Genomic DNA, 21,402 nt, shown 5'->3' on the forward strand with positions numbered 1-21,402 from the left:
CATATTTATCTTTATGTTGAGTTTGATAGTGTCGATGCAAATTGTATTCTTAACACAGACGCTATATTCTGGCATATCAAATACACAGCTCTTTCCTTGTACTATATGAAAAAGTAATCATAAGTCCACTGTTTTTTTAATATCCTACACTCTGACTCAATTTTTCTCTTTCTTGATATCATTGTTTCCTAGGGATTCCAAATTGCTATTAGTAAAATATCAATATATATATATACAGTGCTCCAAAAACAATATACCAGCAATAACTTTGCCCACACAGAGACATATAGACCTCACTGCCCATCAATGCAGTCTGATCAGTGTCCATCAATGCAGCCTTGCCAGTCCACATCATTTCAGCCTCGCCAGTGCCCATCGGGTGGAACTCCACTTTTACCTCAGGCTCACACTGGTGCAGTGCGGAAACTGGCACGATTACAGAGCCAGTTCCTCCACCACCTTTCCAGTTCACACCACCCTGTGCGACCCGCACTGCTATCTGTGAACTCGTACAGGAATCTGTTCGCATGGGTGAGAAGACCCTTGTGATCAGGTTCCACTGCAGGAAAAAAGAAGGCACATATGCCTTTTTTCTTCCGAATCTAATGCGAGTTCAGCCATACAAGCATATGGCTGAACTTGCACTGCTCAGAGATTGCAACAGTGTGAACCGGGGCTTACACAGCACACAACATACAACATCATACACAACTGAATAGCAATCAGAATATAAATGCAGGGGAGTCGGAGAGTTCAGCTCACATTCCACACATGTGCACTGCGGGCCCGGGACAAGTTGGCTGCTAAGTAGGACAGGCAGCAGCTGCAAAAACACCCCGGCGGGCCAAATAAATGTCCTCGGCGGGCCGCATGTGGCCTGCGGCCGTAGTTTGAGGACCGCTACTCTATTCCTCTCACCTGTAAAATGAGAGTAACAATAATACTATTTTAGAAAGTTGTTGCATGAATTAAATGATTCAATATGTGTGGGGGTCTGGAATGGGGCCTGACACATCATAAGCACTCAGTCACACTTGTCCTTCTGACTTAGACTTACTACCCTAACAATATTTATTTATTCGAATAATTGTTTATTTTACCAGCAACACTTACTTTCTGAATCCCCGAACACGTAGAGATGAGAGCACCATGTGCACATTACAGAGAACAAGTAAACTTATTGGGTCTGCTTGTTCTTATTTCCATTTTTGGATTTAAGAGGACTAGTAAAAAAAGATAATAGACGTTCTCCCCTCAGGTGCTCTGAACTAGGACGACAAAGTGAAGAATTAAGCAGATAAGATACAAATAATCTACTTGATTATCAGTAAAGTTGAATTAAAAGCCCCCTGGGATCTGCAGCCACCTCAGGTATCCTGACACTTTCTTTTCAGTCAGGGTCTTGGAGTGACCTGCCTGAGGGCGAGCTTGCCTCTGGAGGGCAGACCTACTGGCCCAGACTTACTGGTCTACATATTATTAGGTCCAAAGACCAAAAAGAGAAATGGGCTTCCAGGTGTGCTTCCAGAAAACCTGCCTGAAGCCTGGCTTCTCTGTACTTTCCCTGTCACACCAGAGCTGAGCAGGCCTGCACCTCCCTCTAGAGAGGAGGTGATGAAACAGGAATGGACTGGCTGAGGGGAGCGCCTTCACATTTTCTGGGAGTCTGGAAGGCGTGGAGAAGCAAAAGCCTTTCCACCACTCTTTTCCCTCCTATGGAGTGGGGACATAGGTGTTACTTTCAGCAGCATACTGCTAATAACATTACCTCGCCTTTTTAGGTGCTGAAGTGAAGTCTCTTCAGTGTTTAACAGGATTTTTTTTTTTTTTTTTTTTTTTTGAGACAGAGCCTCAAGTTGTCACCCTGGGTGGAGAGCTGTGGCATCACAACTCACAGCATCCTCCAACTCCTGGGCTCAAGCAATTCTCCTGCCTCCGCCTCCCAAGTAGCTGGGACTACAGGCGCCCACCACAACCCCCGACTATTTTTTGGTTGCAGCTGTCATTGTTGTTTTGCAGGCCCAGGCTGGATTCGAACCCGCCAGCTCAGGTTTATGTGGCTGGTGCCTTAGATGCTTGAGCCACAGGCGCCGAGCCTTAACAGGATCTTTTAGAGAACTCTGGGTTCTTAATCTTAAAATTATCTGGCTGGACACTATGGCTCATGCCTGTAATCCCAGCAGTTTGGAAGGCCAAGACTGGAGAATCACTTGAGCTCTGGAGTTTAAGACCAATCTGAGCAAGATCCCTTCTCTACTGAAAATAGAAAAACTAGCTAGGTGTCATGGTAGGTGCCTGGAGTCCCAGCTACTTGGCCAAGGCAGGAAGATCACTTGAGCCCAAGAGTTTGAGGTTACCAAGAGCTGGGCTAACAAACCCCAGGGTGACAGAGTAAGATACTGTCTCAAACATATATACATATATATATATATCTATAAAAGGTCTCATGGGAGGGTTTGTGACATGGGTCTCGTGGCATGAGGTGACTTCTTTATTAAACATTTTAGAAATAGATATTCTTGTGTGGTGCTTGTGGCTCAGTGGGTAGGGCACTGGCCCCATATACATGTACTTTAAAAATATTTCTCCTGGGCGGCACCTGTGGTTCAGTGGGTAGGGCGCCAGCCCCATATACCAAGAGTGGTGAGTTCAAACCCAGCCCGGGCCAAACTGCAACAAAAAAATAGCTCGGAGTTGTGGTGGGTGCCTGTTGTCCCCACTACTTGGGAGGCTGAGGCCAAAGAATTGCCTAAGACCAGGAGTTGGAGGTTGCTGTGAGCTTATGACACCATGGCACTCTACTGAAGGCAATAAAATGAGACTCTATCTCAAAAAAAAAAAAAAAAGGAAATTTCTCCTGAGTTCCGTATTAGAACCTTCTGGATGGGTTATAGAGAGCTTGCTTTCTTCCTCTAAGGATATCCAAAACTGAAAATTATGCCCTAGCAAATCATGACTTACCGTTTACTATGTTAATTGTAAAAGATTATTTTTGAACTTTTATCAACAGCTTGCAGTTGCAAACAACAGGATTATTACCTTGCAAGAAGAAATGGAACGAGTTAAGGAGGAGAGTTCCTACATACTGGAATCCAATCGAAAGGTTAATCTTACTGGATTTATAAAATATTCAGAGAGAACATGTGTTAGCAGTAGGGGGCCATCTCTAGAGCTGCGGTTCCCAACCCTAGGCTATAGACCAGTACAGCTTAGGAACCCAGGCAACACAGCAGGAGGTGAGCAGTGCCAAGTGAGCAAAGCCTGGTCTGTATTTATAGCTGCTTCCTGTGGCTCACATCACTGCCTGCTCCACCTTTCCATCTCCCCATCACTCCCACCCCACCTTCTCCAGAAAAAAATGTTTTCCATTAATCTGGTCTCTGGCCAAGAAGGCTGGGGACTGCCACTCTGAGGACTGTCTGAAGCAGCAGTGTCTGGGTGGAGCACACTGCTGGGCTTGGTCATGTCCCAGGTGCATGATGGAAGTTGTGGCAGGGGACCCCTTTTCTACAAGGTACTACTTGGCTTCGTTGCCAACCACATCTGTTTAGAGGCTTTTAAGAAATACTCTAATTCAGTGTCTTGTTTACATAAACTAATGATTTGTGCTATATTTAAGTATTACGTCTGTTATGTTAAATAAATGCCATTATTTTTTACGTCATGTTACTGTTATGTGAGACCTTATCATTTGATGTCACTGAGAGTTACCATGTAAGTGATTTTTTCTAGATAACTTAGTTTCTTAGAGCACCAGCCTTTTTATACCTGTCTACTCTGATTTTACAAACCTTTTATGTGCTGTACAACTCCAAGCCTTCTTTTTTTCCCTCTAAAAACAAGGAAAGCCCATACACCTTCTTGATTAAGGACATAATTTTTAACACATTTAGCTGTTTATGATTGCCAAGATCATATTTATCAACATTGGCAATTTGTACTCAATTGTAACAATACTACTTTGGAAGGCTGTTAAAACTGATGCACTTCTAACACTTACCCTCAAATACTTTCTGAGTGCTGTGGGTGTTTTTCCTCCTGCCTTTTGTGAGTTCATGCTATACTTTTTACTACCACTAGTACTGCTATCACTAGAAAAGTCTTTTCACTTCTCTTTGTCTTTATGCTTCTAACCTGAGAATACAAATATCCAAAGTTACAGAACTGCTCCTGCACTGTCCCCAGGCTCTGGCTGGGGCTGAAGCAGTTCATGGGGAACATGTTTGACTTAGTGGAGGAAGCTGGGATCGTTCAGAAGAATGTTTGTTGACCTACTTATTTTTAGCTGTGGTCTCTGCACAGCTGTAGATGCCAGGTGTCAGGTGTCTGGGGAGTGACTTGGGCCCAACTCCTGTTTGCCACAAGACTGATTTTTAAAACTACTACCACCTGGTTTGGTGACACATCTTAGGATTTTAAGTAAAGTGGTGGGAAACTGTCTTCTTAATCTTTTAAAATTTACTAGACTTATTCACTTTCTTCAAATTGTCTTGAGGTTATACCTGCTTAGATGTGATCCTTAACTAGAGAGCAGTTGTAGTGTCTGCAAATTCCAAGTAGGTTATTTAAATCCTTAAATATGTACCATTTTATTATCTTTTCAAGGGTCCTAAGCAAGACAGAATGCCAGAAGGCCAAGCACTGAGTGAAGCAAGGAAGCATTTAAAGGAGGAGACCCAGTTGCGACTGGTGAGGTTTGCTAAGTTTAAATAGTTGAGGAGCACAGGAAAAGGTGACTCTCTACTTCAGTGGTTCTCAACCTTCCTAATGCCGCAACCCTTTAATACAGTTCCTGATGTTGTGGTGACCTCCAACCATAAAATTATTTTCGTTGCTTCTTCATAACTGTAATTTTGCTACTATTGTGAATCCTAATGTAAATTTCTGATATGCAGGATGGTCTTAGGCGACCCCTGTGAAAGGGTCGTTCAACCCCCAAAGGGGTTGCAACCCACAGGTTGAGAACTGCTGATCTACTTGAGGTTTGATTGTTCAGGCTAAGATTAGGGGTATCAGTAGTGTTTTGAAAAATTTGTGTAGATCCTATAAAACTGTTTTTCTTTTCAACCCACATTCCCCGTAATGTTTTCTCAGTTCTTTTCTGAGTATTCTCAAAAGTGATAATATTTTGCCACTCTTTACCTTTTTGCCTTTATAGTTTGTATTATAGAAACATTAGGTGTATAGAATCTACTTTTTTAAATTATGTAATCCCCACTCCTGCCTCATCCTCATCCCTGCAAAGATTGTGATATGTATCCTTGGAGCGGACAGTTCCTCTTCTTCTTAAAAAGAACCAATAATATAGAATTATATTTTTATTTTTTAGCTGTCATTTCTTGGTCTTAGATATAAATGGATAAATTTGTCAACTAGTATTAGCCTTAATTTTTTTAGAAATTAAATATATATATAAATTTATAATATGAAGTATAATCTCCAGTCAGAATGGCTACTATCAAAAAATCAAAAGGTAAGTATTGGCAAGGACGTGGAGAAAGGGAACATTGACACTGTTCAATGGAAAACAGTGCAGATATTACTTGAAATTAAAAATAGAACTACCAAGTACTGTATGATTCAACAATCTTACCACTAAGTATATATACAAAAGGAGGAAATCAGTATATCAAAGAGTTATCTGTATTGCAGCACTGTTCACAATAACCAACACAGGGAACCAACCTCATGTTCATCAGTAGATGAATGTATAAGAATCTGGTGTGTGCACAGAGGAACACATTCCTCCTTGATAAACAGTGAAAGTCTCTACTTTGTAGTCACATGGGTAAAACTAGACAACATCGTGTTAAGTGAAATAAACCAGGTGCAGAAAGAGAAATACTGTACGATCTCACTCATTTATGGAATCTAAGAAGTTGTTCTGATAGAAGCTAGGAGAGCAGGCCAGGTGTGATGACTCAGTCCTGTAATCCTAGCACTTTGGGAAGCCAAGGTGGGAGGATTACTTCAGGCCAGGAGTTCAAGACCAGCCGGAACAATGTAGCAAAACCCTGTCTCTACCCCTGCAAAAAAAATGTAGCTGGGGATATAGTCCTAGCTACTAGAAGGATGAGGGAAAAGAATCACCTGAGCCCTGAGGTTTGAGGTTACAGTCTGATCTATGATCAGGCTCCTGCACTCCAGCCGAGGGGACAGAGTGAGAACCTTTCTCCAAAAAGAAAGAAGTGGTATGTTTGATTTTCTGTCACACTAATAATCATGCAAAAGAGGGGGGAGTCCCAGTTAAGTAGTACATGATAAAAATCTTAAAATGTTCCATATCCTTGTGTCACAATAAGATGTTTGTTAGGAATGGAGGAAATTAAGAAAGCAGACAGTGTCTTAGATGTGCCCTGAGTAGAGTGTGGTCACAGAAGGACCTCAGGTCTATGTATCTTTGATCATCTGAATAATGTAGCTGTAAGAATGTTCAAACAAAAGGGGGTTTCATGTGAAGCGAATCTAAAAATTCTGTTAAGCCATATTGGCTATTTCTAGTAATTGCCATGTTACCCTTGGTACTAAGAGGGTCTTCTAAGTTCCCAGGGCTCTTAAATACACACAGTGTTCAAATTTAGAGAATCAGCTGCTGGACTTTGTGCTGACTACCATGACACTTCATCTGTATTTACAGTTGGACGTGACTTCGGTTGTCTCAATGTCTAACAGAGTGCATCAACTATGTGCATATTTTAGACATTAAACAGCACTTTCTGGCTTAGCAAGTTTGTCAGATTTGTACATTATTGAGTAGATCTTGTATATGCTAATTATTATCATTATTAATGTCTCTGAAAATGAATGATAACTTACAACTATTTTGCCAGAACATTCAGGCCTGGGAAATTCTGTGTGTCTTTTCCTGTGAAATATTACGGTTGGTACTCAATTGAGGAAAGAGAGTGTAAGTAATTTATCTATTTTTGGGGACAGGATGTTGAAAAGGAACTGGAGATCCAGATCAGCATGAGACAAGAGATGGAGTTGGCTATGAAGATGCTGGAGAAGGATGTCTGTGAGAAGCAGGACGCCCTGGTGTCTCTGCGGCAGCAGCTGGATGACCTCAGGGCTCTCAAGCATGAACTTGCCTTTAAGCTGCAGGTAGGAGAAAGTTGAGGATCAGAGTCAGTGGCTTTCCAAGCTCCTGGGGCTTCACTCTACCCTTCTTGTTCACTAGAATCACCCTTTAAACACAAGAGGGAAGGGTCACATCTCATCTTGATGCTAGCTTCCAATAAACAACTTTTAAGAGTCAGACTGTTCATGGGGTCCTGTACTACTATTCTGGAAAGCCTTGGCCACTTTTCACATTGTAATAGGGGGTGAGGATCTTTTTTATCCTGTAGAATTTCTGTTCTCCAGCCTAACATACTGAGTTATATGTTCTGTTAGCTTATATACTGGAATATAAGTCAGTGGACCTTCTGATTCTGTGGTAAGACTGCATAAAGCAACACCGATTGTAAACAAATTGCTTTTTTTCTGTTTGAGATTTATCTAATAAACATATGAGCATTTTTATTTTTGTATTTTCCCACATACTATTAGGTTTAAAAGGGATGTATGGGCCTGATGCGGTGGCTCATGCCTGTAATTCCAGCACTCTGGGAGGCTGAGGCGGGTGGATTGCTCGTGCTCAGGAGTTCTAGGCGAGCAAGAGCAAGACTTCGTCTCTACTAGAAATAGAAAAACTTAGTGGGCGTCTGTCGTCCCAGCTACTCGGGAGCCTGAGGCAAGAGGATGGCTTAAGCCCAAGAGTTTGAGGTTGCTGTGAGCTGTGACACCATGGCACTCTACCCAGGGTGGAGTGAGACTCTGTCTCAAAAAAAAGACATGTGAATTATATTTCAGTATTTTATGTTATATAGGTCATTTATAATTCATTTCCATAACAGAGTTCGGACTTAGGAGTAAAACAGAAAAGTGAACTAAACAGTCGCTTGGAAGAAAAGACTAATCAGATGGCTGCTACCATTAAACAGCTGGAACAAAGGTAAACGTGAAATGTTTGGGGCTGTGTGTGTGGGAAGTGAAGAGAATGTGGTATGCATTCGGAAAATAGAAAGCATATGAGATTCTTCCAACTCAGCATCAGCGTGCTGGTAGAAAGAAAGCTAATTAAGTTAGTGTATGTTTTCTAAGATATGACTGAACATGTTTTTAAGAAATGTCAATTTTTCGGGCGGCGCCTGTGGCTCAGTCGGTAGGGCGCCGGCCCCATATACCGAGGGTGACGGGTTCAAACCCGGCCCCGGCCAAACTGCAACCAAAAAATAGCCGGGCGTTGTGGCGGGCGCCTGTAGTCCCAGCTACTCGGGAGGCTGAGGCAAGAGAATCGCTTAAGCCCAGGAGTTGGAGGTTGTTGTGAGCTGTGTGAGGCCACGGCACTCTACCGAGGGCCATAAAGTGAGACTCTGTCTCTACAAAAAAAAAAAAAAAAAAAAGAAATGTCAATTTTTCATGACTGTTTTAAACATCAGAACTCATCCTTGACTCATGTCAGTGTCATGTGTTAGAAAGAGATGACTTAGAAGGATGAAAGGACTTTTAAATGCCTGTTTGTGATTCTGTGATCTTCTTATTCATCACTAAAGTCTTTGGATACTTTGGGACACGGAGATAGGTGCCTGCCTAGGATCTGTTCTGGCTCTTTCTCTCCCTTCCTTAACTTTAACCCTTTTGTCTTCTCTCTCCTTGCTCTTTTTTCTCTCTGCTCTGTCCTGAACAGTCCTGTAGCTGTCACTGTCACCTCTAGTGTGCTTCTCCAGCTCTGAGCTTCATCTGGAGACTGGTCTAGAGTTTTCATGCCCTGCCGGGTGTGTCCCGCAGGGTCTGCAGCTCAGTCCTCCCAAATCCCACCTTCCCCTGCTGCTCTCTACTTCTCCTGTTGGTCTGAAATCAGCATGTTCCTGCTGGTGCCTCAGCAGCCAAGAGGAGTGTCTGAGACCTCGAGATTGAATCCAACACCACTCACATTGTTGGCTGTTTCTGCCTTTAATGCCCACTCAGTCACCAATTAAAAATGCCCTTCCTGGCAGCGCCTGTTGCTCAGTGAGTAGGGCGCTGGCCCCATATGCTGAGGGTGGCGGGTTCAAACCCAGCCCCGGCCAAACTGCAACAAAAAAATAGCCGGGTGCTGTGGCGGGCGCCTGTAGTCCCAGCTACTCGGGAGGCTGAGGCAAGAGAATCGCTTAAGCCCAGGAGTTGGAGGTTGCTGTGAGCTGTGTGAGGCCACGGCACTCTACCGAGGGCCATAAAGTGAGACTCTGTCTCTACAAAAAAAAAAAAAAAAATGCCCTTCCTTGTTCTTCAGACACTTTTTTTATGGTCAGGTCAAATGCCACTCCAGGTAGATGGAATCCCCATCCCTTACATGCAGACCTCTCCTGTGATGTGTAGAGCACTTCTCCCTGCCTGGGCTACCTTGCAGCCCTTTGTGTGTGTTTCTTTTTTTCTAAGGAGAGTGCAAGCTCCTCCTCGTTACTTTGCTAATCTTCTTTGTTCCCCATTACACCTATCACAGTGTCTGGAATGGACAGGTGCTCATTCCTCAGACACACGAGTGAATGGATGAGTGGGTGACTCATTTTACTCATCTAATTCTTAACCCGGAAGAGTCCTGAACAACAGTACATATTAATGTTAATTCAAAAGTTAATTGCAGTTAACTCTAGTGTGGCTGATAAAAGGTTATCAGTCTCTGAAAGTAAGTTATTAAGTACTTGCTCATAAGCAGTTACATGTTTATGATATATCATCAATTTTAGTGTTCATAGATAGTGTTCAAATGTGTCTGTTGTTAGTGGCTTTTTGAGTTAGAATTTAAAACAACTGAAATAATGACATATCTTTTCGAGTATAAGCTGACTTATTCTCTTGTTATTTTTGTGTCTCATGTTTATTCATTTTCTCATTCCCCTTTCACTCCATTCTCATTTTTATTTTATTTAGTGAGAAGGATTTGGTGAAACAGGCAAAGACCTTAAATAGTGCAGCAAATAAGCTGATCCCAAAACATCATTAGGCAAGGTGCCATTGGTGGCCTTGCAAGTCAATACCACATCTAACTTGCAAAAGGAAGAAATCTGAAAGTTATTATGTTTAGGCTCTCATTCTTTACAAAATGTTACCAAAACTTGACTTAGAATTTGTCCGACTTTTAAAAAAACACTTGGATATATGGTTTTTTATTATTTTTTCCCCAGAGTTAGAAAATTAGGAAAAATTAGGAAAAATGATATAAGTTCCTAACTAAATTCTAAATAAACTGGGAAATTACTTCTGAGTTGACCAATAAATTAAGACATCATTAAAAAACAAAGCGTAGGGAATTGAAGCTCTGTACATAACATTCATGATGCCTTTACAAGCCAGTCCTGGGGATGTGGGTTCTAGGTGTGCATGTCCACGTTAGTGAGCCTGTGCTGCTCTTGCAGTGTGATGAGCTGGAGGGGCTACAGGTGAGCTGCCCCTGCTCTAATGTTGCTCCTGTTGCAAGGTCATGACCCCTTTTTACTTGGGTTATAGATTTAGTCCCTAAGCCAAGGATGAGTGCTTACTACTTCCCTGCAGTCCTGTCTCAGGTAACCAAGACTGCTTACAACTGTTTAGCTTAGTGACTTCAAAAAAGAACTAAAAAACAGCACCCTACGTTTCTTTAAAGTACACAGAGATGAAGTTAGTGATTAGGTAGCCTGTGATAACATAATAACATGGAAGCTTGGGGACCCTCCTAAGACTTGTCATCGCCTGCCTTTGCCATTTCCTGCAGTTCTACTTCCGACCTAAGTAGCTCAGAGAGAATTATTTCAAAAAAAGCACTTCTCTCCTGTAGTAAGCACATCACACGGTTTCAGACCTACCCTGCCTTCCCTATTGAAGCAGAGGGCAAGGTGCAGATGTCACTGGCACTCCCTGCCCGTCAGTCCTTACTGACAAGCATTTAGTTAAGAGTTTCTGTTACTTTTTGTTTAGATGAGGATTTGCTAAAGTTCCTGGAAAACAAATAGTCTCACTATTGAAAAAAATATTTCAGAGTAGAAAGTAGATACATGATAAACTTTTATTCTTTGTTATCATTTAGTATGAAAATAAAGATTCTCAGTAGATACCCACAAGCAATATTAGCAGGGCTGCTTTTTCTAAGTGACCACATACCTAACCCTTTCTAGGCTTTACATTGTAAATAATCCTATAAATACTTTGATATTTTAGGATGATTTTTTTTGGTTTGGACAGACAGGCTTCACATAAGCCTTCATTCCTTCAAAAGGCCTTGGCAAAATATTTGGGTTTTTCTTTTTTCTCATTCTGGTATGCTTTGCAGCATTTCAGATGCTGAGGTGGGGGCAAAGATGACCCGTTTGCTTCCACCTTCTTTGCCTTTTTGGCAAAACCAGAATTAAGAGAGTAAGTTAGAACTCTTGTGTGCTTGCGTTGGTCCCTATACAGACTTGAATCAAAATCAAGTCAAGTAACATACATTTAGAACCACTTTGTGGAAGGTCTGTGTTCTTGAACTTGCTTTAGTTCTTACAATTTTGCACCTATATAAAGAAAGTTCTTAGTATATGTTCCTATCTTCAACCTTTTGTGGTAATGAGTCGCCTTTGCTATGAGCATTTGGAAGGAGTGATCAAACACCAAAATAAAACTTTGTGAAGACTACATTATAGTTCTAAATTCTATTATATAAAGTCCCAAATGCTTTACCTTCTAAAACACATGTTTTTATAGGTGCAGAGGTGTAAGATGTTTAGAAGGAAGCGTCCATCAGATCTCCCGGAGTGTGGTCAGGGCCAGGGCTCAGTTCTCTGTCCTCACAGTCAGACCCACTTGGTATTAATGGGATGGAAAGGAAAGAGACAGCCAAACTCTGACAGAATGTTTTCATTATAGAATAACCCAAAGCCTGGGTAGGGGCTGATGTACAAAGTTTCATGGTTAGATATATATGGTTTGGAGAAAGGGCAAGAGAAACACTACAATTCAACATGTAAGAAGGTAGTTACCTATTTGCAAGTTCCAGTTATGTGTGTTAAGCGGAAATAAAAAGTACCAAATCTATTAGGAAATAAAACACAAAAGTGGATTTAACTTAAATTATTGTGTACTTGAGGTTGGCTTTGGATATGGATTTTCTAAAGTGATGTTTTATTGTTTATCATCTGATGGCTGTAAACTGTAGCACTAGAATAAAAAAAAAGTGGAAATCAGCTTTCCTCTGCCTGGTTCACCTTCATCTTGTTTTTCTTTAGAATTTATTTCTTCTCCATCTTTTCCCCCCCTGATTTCTTCCCCTCTGTCCTTCATTTTTTTCCTTGCTCAGTCTCTGCGCCTTCTTCCTTGGGTTACTTTATTTTGTGTTGTGAACTTGGTCTTCCTCCCCACCGTGGCTTTTGTTTTTTATCACAAGTTCATGTGGCTCACATCCAGATTGCGCCAGGCTGAGCGAGACCGCCAGTCTGCTGAGTTGGACAACCGGCTCTTCAAGCAGGATTTCGGAGACAAAATTAACAGTCTACAGCTGGAAGTGGAGGAGCTTACCAGGCATCGGTGAGGGGGCAACTAGAGCCACAGGGTGGTCTATGTGCTTCGGAGGTCAGGCTGCAGGGGAAGGGGTTCCTGACTCTGAGTGTTAGCTCTGTCCTCACAGCACCCTTTCTCTGGGATTCAGAGAGCTCAGTGTGGACCCCCATTTCCCAAGTCCTGGAAACAGCCTTTGTGATTGAAGAATTGGGAAATTAGAGCCCAGGGTCCCAGATAAATAGTGATTAGTAGCCAACAAAACACTGATCATCAGTTACTGTTTGCTGATTCTGTATGGCAGGTACTTTATGTGCAGTCTCTCCAAACATCTTCACATCATCCCTAGTTGGTGATGTCACTACTACCACCTTCAAACGAAATTAAAGCTTATGGAGGTTAGGCTCTGTGCCTGTAGCTCTAGTGGCTAAGACGCCAGCCACATACACCAGAGGTGGCAGGTTTGAATCCAGCCTGGGCCTGACAAACAACAATGACAACTACAACGAAAAAATAGCTGGGCATTGTGGCAGGCGCCTGTAGTCCCAGCTACTTGGGAGGCTGAGGCAAGAGAATCTCTTAAGCTGAGGAATTGGAGGTTGCTGTGAGCTGTGATGCCACAGCACTCTACCCAGCGTGACAGCTTGAGGCTCTGTCTCAAGAAAAAAAAAAAAAAAAGCTTATAGAGGTTAAATATGTCCAAATCATACAGTTAAGCTAATAAGTGGTAACACTACCATTTAAAAACCTGTTTCTGTAAGCTGGGCACGGTGGCTCACTCCTGTAATCCTAGCTCACACCTGGGATGCTAAGGTGGGTAGATCCCTTGAGCTCAAAAGTTAAGAAACCAGCCTGAGCAAGAGTGAGAACCCATCTCTAAAAAAATAGCGGGTGTTGTAGGCACCTGAAGTCCCAGCTACTTGGGAGGCTGAGGTAAGAGAATCGCTTGAGCCCAAGAGTTTGAGGTTGCTGGGAGCTAAGATGCGCGTCACGCCACTCTACCCAGGGCGACAAAGTGAGACTGTCTCAAAAACAAATAATAAATGAATAAATAAATACCTGTAGCTTCACACCCTTAATCATTTTTCCATTTTATACCTAAATGAGACCTGCTTCTGTGCTGAAGCCACTGACTTCAGAATAGACTTCTGTTGGCTATAAGGCACGTGAATAGCCACTAAGGACTCTCATGGTACACAGTTCATTGATATGAAATGGACTGTAATGTCTATATTTTCATACTGTATCTTGCCAAAAATTTAGAAATACTGTATTTTATTTATAGCCAATCCTATTGCTTGTTAATATAAAATACTGATATTCAGAGTAGTGACCTTCAGGCACTGGGAGGTCCTAAAGTACATTCTTAATCATCCATGTTTTATTTAGCTTGGTGTTAATGGTTTTATTGTATTTTATTACTTTAAAGCTGATTGTCTCTACGTGCCTGGTAAGCTGTTATTAATCAAGTATTAACATTTAATTACTGAACTTTAGAAAAGAATGTAGGTATAGAAATCTAAATTTTCATCTTTTTCTTCTACCTGTCCCAGGAACCAGCTTGAGTTAGAACTAAAACAGGAAAAAGAAAAAAGATTACAAAACAGCAATATCATCTCAGGAAAGAATTCCCAGAAACCAGAACCCAAGATGGTAATATTTGTTATTCTCTTGTTCATTTGCTTAATTTTAATTTGATTTCAGAGGCAACTTTGATGGGCCTATAGTGTTCTTCTGTGGGTCACATACTTCTTCCTGTGGCCATGAGCATGTTAGACAAGAGGAGAAACAGATGATTACTAGTAATAATTTGAAGTGTGTGGAGAACTACTCTGTTTAGCATGCTGTCTTTTTTTATTTCAATTAGTGAACAAAAAATCTAAAGGGCTTACAGAGTTTTAATTAAAATTAAATTAATTAAAATCTTAGCCTATCTGATCCTATTATTTATTTATTTATTTTGAGACAGAGTCTCATTATGTCACCCTTGGTAGAGTGCCATGGCGTTACAGCTCACAGCAACCTCAAACTCTTAGGCTTAAGCGATTCCTTTATCCCAACCTCCCAAGTAGCTGGGACTACAGGCCCCACTACAATGCCTGGCTATTTTTTGTTGCAGTTTCATTGTTGTTTAGCTGGCCCAGGCAGGTTTTGAATCCTACAGCTTTGATGTATGTGGCTGAAGCCGTAACCACTGTGTTACAGGTGCCATGCCTGATCTTATTTTTTAGTATGGCTTTTTAATAAGGTTTTTCAGTCTTTAATTTGCCTGAAGTGGAGTTTCTAGGAGGGCAAACACTGCACTGACCTCTGTTTCGTGATGCTTGGGTGGTCTGAGAACACACATTCAGGCTGGGCACAGTTGCACACACTTGTAATCCCAGCTTCTTAGGAGGCTGAGGCAGGAGGCTCATGTGAGCCCAGGAGTTTGAGCGCAGCAAGAACAAAAGACCGCATCCTTTCACTTTTGCATGTGGATAGTATTGCAAGGCAGGCAGTAATGTGTGTGTGCCACAGAAAGAGTTTGTCCCTAAAGCTTCCTAGGCAGGGCTTAAGAGTTTTGGTAGAAATGTAATCTGGAACTTAGACTGGTCATTTAGAGTAGAAAACTCTGTGAGTTGTGCAGGCTATAGAAGCTGTTGAAGCACTGGGGCATCTTGATTAATGTCCAGAGGGTTACATATTCTGCTGGATGTGGCTGTGCTTGTTTTACCAGTTTTTCCGAACTCACTCAGGAAAAACATGTATTTCCCTTAAAAAGTAAGTAATATCTTGAGCCCACTTTGTAAGAAAATAGAATACATTCTGAGTTTTATTTGAATCTCAGGAAGTTAAGAAAATATCTACTCTGAAAATCATATATTGCAAACTATCAGAATAGTTAAACAGTACTTGGAGCAGAGAATGAGAAAACAAGTTATATTCCCTTCCTTCTAAAAGCTACTTAGCTTTATCCTGAAACTAAGGCATTACAGAAAACAATGTCTGTCTGCAGCAGTATCATTGTTTGGCATTCTGACTGATTAATAAACTGGGCTATTGGCTCGGCGCCTGTAGCATCATGGTTACAGTGCAGCCACATACACCAAGGGTGAACCTGGCCTGGACCAACTAAAAACAACTGCAACAAAAAAATAGCCAGGCATTGTGTTGGGGCTCTGTAGTCTCAGCTACTTGGGAGCTGAGGTAAGAGAATTGCTTAAGTCCAAGAGTTGGAGGTTGCTGTGAGCTGGTAGAGAGCCATGGCACTCTACCCAGGGCGACAGCTTGAGACTCTGTCTCAGATAAATAAATAAATAAACAAACTGGGTTATTTTCTTTTGGCAGGTTGGGAAGCACAAAATTCAAGATGAAAATGTTAAACTAAACAAGCTGCTGGAAGAAAACCACAGGTGTTGTTGATGAACCATCACCTGAGCCATAAAGTTAATTTGGAGGGTGGGCAGGAGGGAGCTTCTGATGTCCCCTGACATAGACGTAGGCCCATCTATGACGTCGGATGTTAATATACCAGAAAGACATTTTGATAACTTGCCAAGTGGAAAAAAAAAAAAAGAAGAAGAAAGACATTTTGAAGGGAAAGTGAATTAAATAATAACCCAAATAACATGTATTAAGCTAGATTGGGCACGGGGTCTCACACCTGTAATCCCAGTACTCTGGGAGGCCAAGGTGGGCAGATCACTTGAGCTTAGCTGTTCAAGACCAGGCTGAACTAGAACAAGACCCCATCTCTTAAAAAAAAAAAATAGCCAGGGGTTGTAGTAGGAACCCCTAGTCCCAGCTACTCGGGAGACTGAGGCAAGAGAATTGCTTCAACCCAAGAGTCTGAGGTTGCAGTGAGCTATGATGCCACAGCACTCTACCAGGGGCAATAAAGTGACACTCTGTCTCAAAAAAAAAAAAAAATGTATTAAACCAGACACCTTAGGCGACTGCAGAATAAAGAAGGGTAATCAGGCTGTCCTCCAATTCTTCCCTGATTAATCCTCAAACTCAGATTTTCACTTAAAAGATTATTTCTTACCTTTACTGAATTAGTACTCAAGCGAATGAAGCATAAGTTATTGCATTTCTTAGGTTCTTAATAGATTTGACTTGTTTCTGCCAATGTGTTAAATTTCATGTAAGTATTCTCATTTCCCTCATTTCATTTCTCCTTTTTGTAAGAATCTCAGACAGCTTAACTTCATTCCTTTTCCTTAACTCATCTTATTTGCTTACTGTGAAGAGCATAGGATTGTTTCAAGGATGCTGACCTTTAACAGTTAGTTTAGCGGGTTAGAAATACAACAAAATACTGCATAGTCCCACTGCATTAAAAAAATAAGGGAGATCCCATTGCATGACATTCTGGAAAAGGCAAAATGATGGATACAATGAAAAAAATAAAAAAATCAGTGTTTGCCAGGGATTAGAACAGTGATTTTCACTGTTAGAGCCGTGTGCCATGAAAGGATCTTGGGTATGTCATGAAATTCTTTTTTCTTTTTTTAGACAGATTCTCCCTTTTTGCCCTTGGGTTAGAGTGTTATAGTGTTATAGCTCATAGCAAACTCAAACTCTTAGGCTTACTCAATCCTCTTGCCTCAGCCTCTTGAGTAGCTAGTACTATAGATGCCTACCACAATACCTATTTCTAGAAACAGGGTTGCAGTCTTGCTCAGGCTGGGCTCCAACTCGTGACCTTAAACAATCCACCTGCCCTGGCCTCCCAGAGTGCTGGGATTGCAGGCCTGAGCCACCATGCCCAGCCTTGCCATGAAAATTTTTAAAGATCATTATTTTTGAAAGAAGTTTAAAGCACACACAGTAAGTATCTTCTTTTTTTAACTTTTTTTTTTTTATTTGATCACCATATTTAAGTGTACCGTGGAGGTTTATAGGTTCAAGTGCACTATGAGATAAAAAAGGTTGAAAAATACTGGGTTATCCAGGCATGCTGGCTCACGCCTGTAGTCCTAGCACTCTGAGAGGCCAAGGTAGGTGGATTGCCTGAGCTCACAGGTTTGAGACCAGCCTGAGCAAGAGACCTTGTCTTTAAAAATACTCAGGCTTTGTGGCTGGTGTCTATAGTCCCAGATACTTGGGAGTCTGAAGCAAGAGGATCGCTTGAGCCCAAGAGTTTGAGGTTACTGTGAGCTGTGAGGCTCTGGCAGTCTACCCAGGGCAATAAAGTTGAGACTGTCTCAAAAAGAAAAGAAAAGAAAAACACTGGGTTAGAGGAATGGGTGTGAACAGGCAGAGCACAGAGGCAGTTTCAGGGCAGTAAGGTGAGACACTCCTGGAGTGTCAGCTCCCAGTGTTAACCCTGAGTCAACCAGGGACTCTGGATGAGACTGGTCACTGCAGGCTCAGTGGTTGTGACAAATGTGCCACTTTGGTGCGGGTGTTGATAAAGATTCTGGGGTGGGGCAGGTGGTATAAGGGAAAACACTTTACTTTCTATACTCAGTTTTGCTGTGAACCTAAAACTACTTTAAAAATAAAGGCAAAAATAAAGGGGTGGGGGGCGGCCCCATGTACTGATGGTGGCGGGTTCAAACCCAGCCCCGGCCAAACTGCAGCGAAAAAAATAGCCGGGCGTTGTGGCGGGCGCCTGTAGTCCCAGCTGCTCAGAGGCTGAGGCAAGAGAATCACGTAAGCCCAAGAGCTGGAGGTTGCTGTGAGCCGTGTGACGCCACGGCACTCTACCAAGGGCAGTAAAGTGAGACTCTGTCTCTACCAAAAAAAATAAATAATAAATAAATAAAAAATAAGGGGGGGGTCAGGAAGTTAGTGGTGAGAAAATTTGCAAGAACTCAAAATTTGAGTGTCTATTCGAGTCAGCCATCCCTATCCAGGTTTTGTCACCTTAAAAATAGGTGTGTGTCATCTGGAGCTGGACCAGCTGTGGGAGGAGAGCTCCCACAGCCCGACAGCAGGCTACTTGTGCAGGCTCTTACATGCACCTGCCTTACCTTAGAGGCCAGAGTGATTCCAGAGTCTTCAGTTTTGCTCCCAAAGAGTGTGGTCAGTCAGCTTTAGACCTCAGCCCACTCAGCATTACAGACTGATCAGGCCACAGGGAAAGGAGCTAGAACAGCCATAAATTAACCTGGGCTTCCTTGTGCCTTCCAGGGTCAGCCTAGTTGCAGACTGAAATGAGATCATTTATTTGAATAATCAGGAGTCTATTAAATGTCGAGTTCTGATTTAGGCCCTGGGAATATAAGACGATTCTTCCTTTTATCTGTACTGGGCTCTGCAGCTTAGAAAGTTAGTTCCAAGTTCTCTTTCTTTAGAAGTATGTGTCTATTCCTGCTTTAAGAGGGGAGACTGTGCAGCTCACAAGAGTCTGTGTGCCATGCCAGGTGGCCTCTGCTTACCACGTCTTCTGTCTTTAAGTTGCTTTGTCTTGGTACTACATAACAGCAGCTTCCAGGGCCTGTTCTGGCCGGCACTGGAATAATAAAACATACTAGTCTTCTTGGGATTGTGGTCAAAGGAACATATGAAAACCTGGTCATCCTTGGTTTATGTCTAGTGGTCGCAGTGCCATTTAACCCAGGAGAGGAGGCGCCATTATAATCTGGGCTGCCTGCTCCCCAGAACCAAGAGTGGGCTTTGCTTCTCTCACTTAGACACTGCTTCATGTTGGGAAGGTCAGGGTTAGCTCAGCTCGGTCTCACAAAGAAAGATTTCAGCTTGAGTGGGTTTGTGTGCAACAGTCTCATTCATTCCCTTTCCTTGATTAGTTTGCTAAAGCTCACTATTTTTTTTTGGAGAGGAAACTAACACATGACATGATAATGGATAGATTTCCATAATATCAAATAGAAAAGAAGTTGCTAAATATATGGCCAGTGGGCCACTGGAGTTTTACATATTGGGAAACATAAATGAGCTATTTTCTTGAAAGTAAAAAGGAAATGTAAAATATTACTTCAAATCGCTTCTTAAATGAGAACCATAATGTCAGGACCAAGAGTCAGATTCTAGTTACAGCTTTAACTACTAAAATTTTTTCTTGGGGTTTGGTGCCTGTGGCTCAAGCGGCTAAGGCGCCACATACACCTGAGCTGGCAGGTTCGAATCCAGCCCAGGCCTGCAACAACAAAGACAACTACAACCAAAAAATAGCCGGGCGTTGTTTCAGGTGCCTGTAGTCCCAGCTACTTGGGAGGCGGAGGCAGAAGAATTGCTTGAGTCCAGGAGTTGGAGGTTGCTATGAGCTGTGATGCCGAGGCACTCTATCCAGGGCGACAGCTTGAGGCTCTGTCTCAAAAAAAAAAAAGAAATTCTTCTTGGAAGTCAAAATGAATAATTAATGTTGTTACCAATTATACTAAAGAATTACAGTATTACGGCGGTGCCCGTAGCTCAGTGGCCAGGGCACTGGCCACATACAGAGGCTGGCGGGTTCGAACCCAGCCTGGGCCAGCTAAAACAACAATAATAACTGCAACAACGAAAAATAGCTGGGCATTGTGGTGGGTGCCTGTAGTCCCAGCTACTTGGGAGGCTGAGGCAAGAGAATTGCTTAAGCCCAAGAGTTGGAGGTTGCTGTGAGCTGTGACGCCACAACCCTCTACCTAGGGTGACAGCTTGAGACTCTGCCTCAAAAAAAGAAAAAAAAAAAAAAAAAAAAATAGAATTACAGGGAGGCGCCTGTGGCTCAACAGGTAGGGTGCCGGTCCCATATGCCAGAGGTGGCGGGTTCAAGCCCAGCCCCGGCCAAAAAAAAAAAAATAGAATTACAGTATTACTTGTTTGATAAAATATTTGTCTTCTGAGATTTCTGTTGAGATGATATAAATAGAAATAGTTACTAACTTGCTATTTTTTACTATCTCTAATTCTCCATTGCAGGCTACAGCCTCGTCCTACGCATGAACAGGTAACAGAGCCTCCTGTTTTACAAAATCTCATATAAACTATGAAGTTGGGTGTATCGTGCCTAGCCAGTAACAACATGACATAGGAGGAAGACAGACAGATGAGCTTGTCCTCCTTGTAGCTTCCTTTTAACCCCAACAAACTATTGCTGAAGCTCTCACAGGATGTAGCCCAGCTTGGAGCAGTTTGCTAAGTAAACAGCCACTCTCACTTACTTGAAATTATCTTTGACATACTAGGAAACCTAGGAGAGCTCACTGTCCCTCTCTTTCCTCTGGTTTTCCCTTACACAAAATAGAGGAAAAAATGTTTTGATCACTTAAAAATAAGCTTACATAGGGCTGGGTGTGGCAACTCACACCTGTGATCCCAGCACTCTAGGAGACCGAGGCAGGATGATCCCTTGAGCTCAGAAGTTCAAGACCAGCCTAAGCAATTCTCCATCTCTGCTAAAAATAGAAAAAAGTAGCCAGGCATTGTGGCAGACGCCTATAGTCCCAGCTACTCAGGAGGCTGAGGCAGGAAGATCACTTGAATCCAGGAGTTTGAGGTTGCTGTGAACTAGGCTGATGCCAGAGCACTCTACCCAGGGTGACAGAGTGAGACTCTGTCTCAAAAAAAAAAAAAGAGAATAGCCGGGTGTTGTGGCGGGCTCCTGTAGTCCCAGCTACTTGAGAGGCTGAGGCAAGAGAATCACTTAAGCCCAAGAGTTTGAAGTTGCTATGAGCTGTAATGCCAAAGCTCTCTCCCAGGGGCAACACAGTGAGACTCTTTTCCAAAAAAAAAAAAGAGAGAGAGAAACAGGGTTTTGCTGTGTTGCCCAGGCTTGGTCTTGAACTCCAGACCTCAAGCAGTCCACCCATCCCAGCCTCCCAAAGTTCTGGGATTATAGGAGTGAGCTACCTTGCCTAGCCAGGATGGGACAGTTTATAAAACTTTTTACTTCACATTTCTACATGCTTGAATTTTATGTTTAGAAATAAAGTTACATGTTAT

At 42.3% G+C, this 21,402-nt stretch overlaps 1 protein-coding gene across 14 annotated transcripts in view; it reads left to right on the forward strand.

The window, feature by feature from the left end:
• Positions 1-21,402, forward strand: part of RUFY3 (RUN and FYVE domain containing 3) — a 93,981-nt gene that overhangs the window by 69,422 nt on the left and 3,157 nt on the right. For 6 of the 14 annotated variants that reach the window (XR_008383072.1, XM_053606563.1, XM_053604663.1 and 3 more), the window contains 8 exons: positions 3,011-3,103; positions 4,606-4,689; positions 6,937-7,104; positions 7,899-7,996; positions 12,439-12,558; positions 14,082-14,181; positions 15,856-15,920; positions 20,380-20,407. Coding sequence is in view for 10 of the 14 variants with exons in the window: in XM_053606563.1 (XP_053462538.1) it covers positions 3,011-3,103; positions 4,606-4,689; positions 6,937-7,104; positions 7,899-7,996; positions 12,439-12,558; positions 14,082-14,181; positions 15,856-15,920; positions 20,380-20,407 (756 nt within the window). In the remaining 4 variants the exon portion in view is untranslated. Of the gene's footprint in view, positions 1-3,010; positions 3,104-4,605; positions 4,690-6,936; positions 7,105-7,898; positions 7,997-9,954; positions 12,218-12,418; positions 12,559-14,081; positions 14,182-15,855; positions 15,921-20,379; positions 20,408-21,402 lie in introns of those variants that run through there. The other 8 variants (XR_008383605.1, XR_008383684.1, XR_008383633.1 and 5 more) reach the window with 3 other exon arrangements.

Source organism: Nycticebus coucang, chromosome 1, assembly GCF_027406575.1.
Source record: "Nycticebus coucang isolate mNycCou1 chromosome 1, mNycCou1.pri, whole genome shotgun sequence".
NCBI classification, from domain to species: domain Eukaryota; kingdom Metazoa; phylum Chordata; class Mammalia; order Primates; family Lorisidae; genus Nycticebus; species Nycticebus coucang.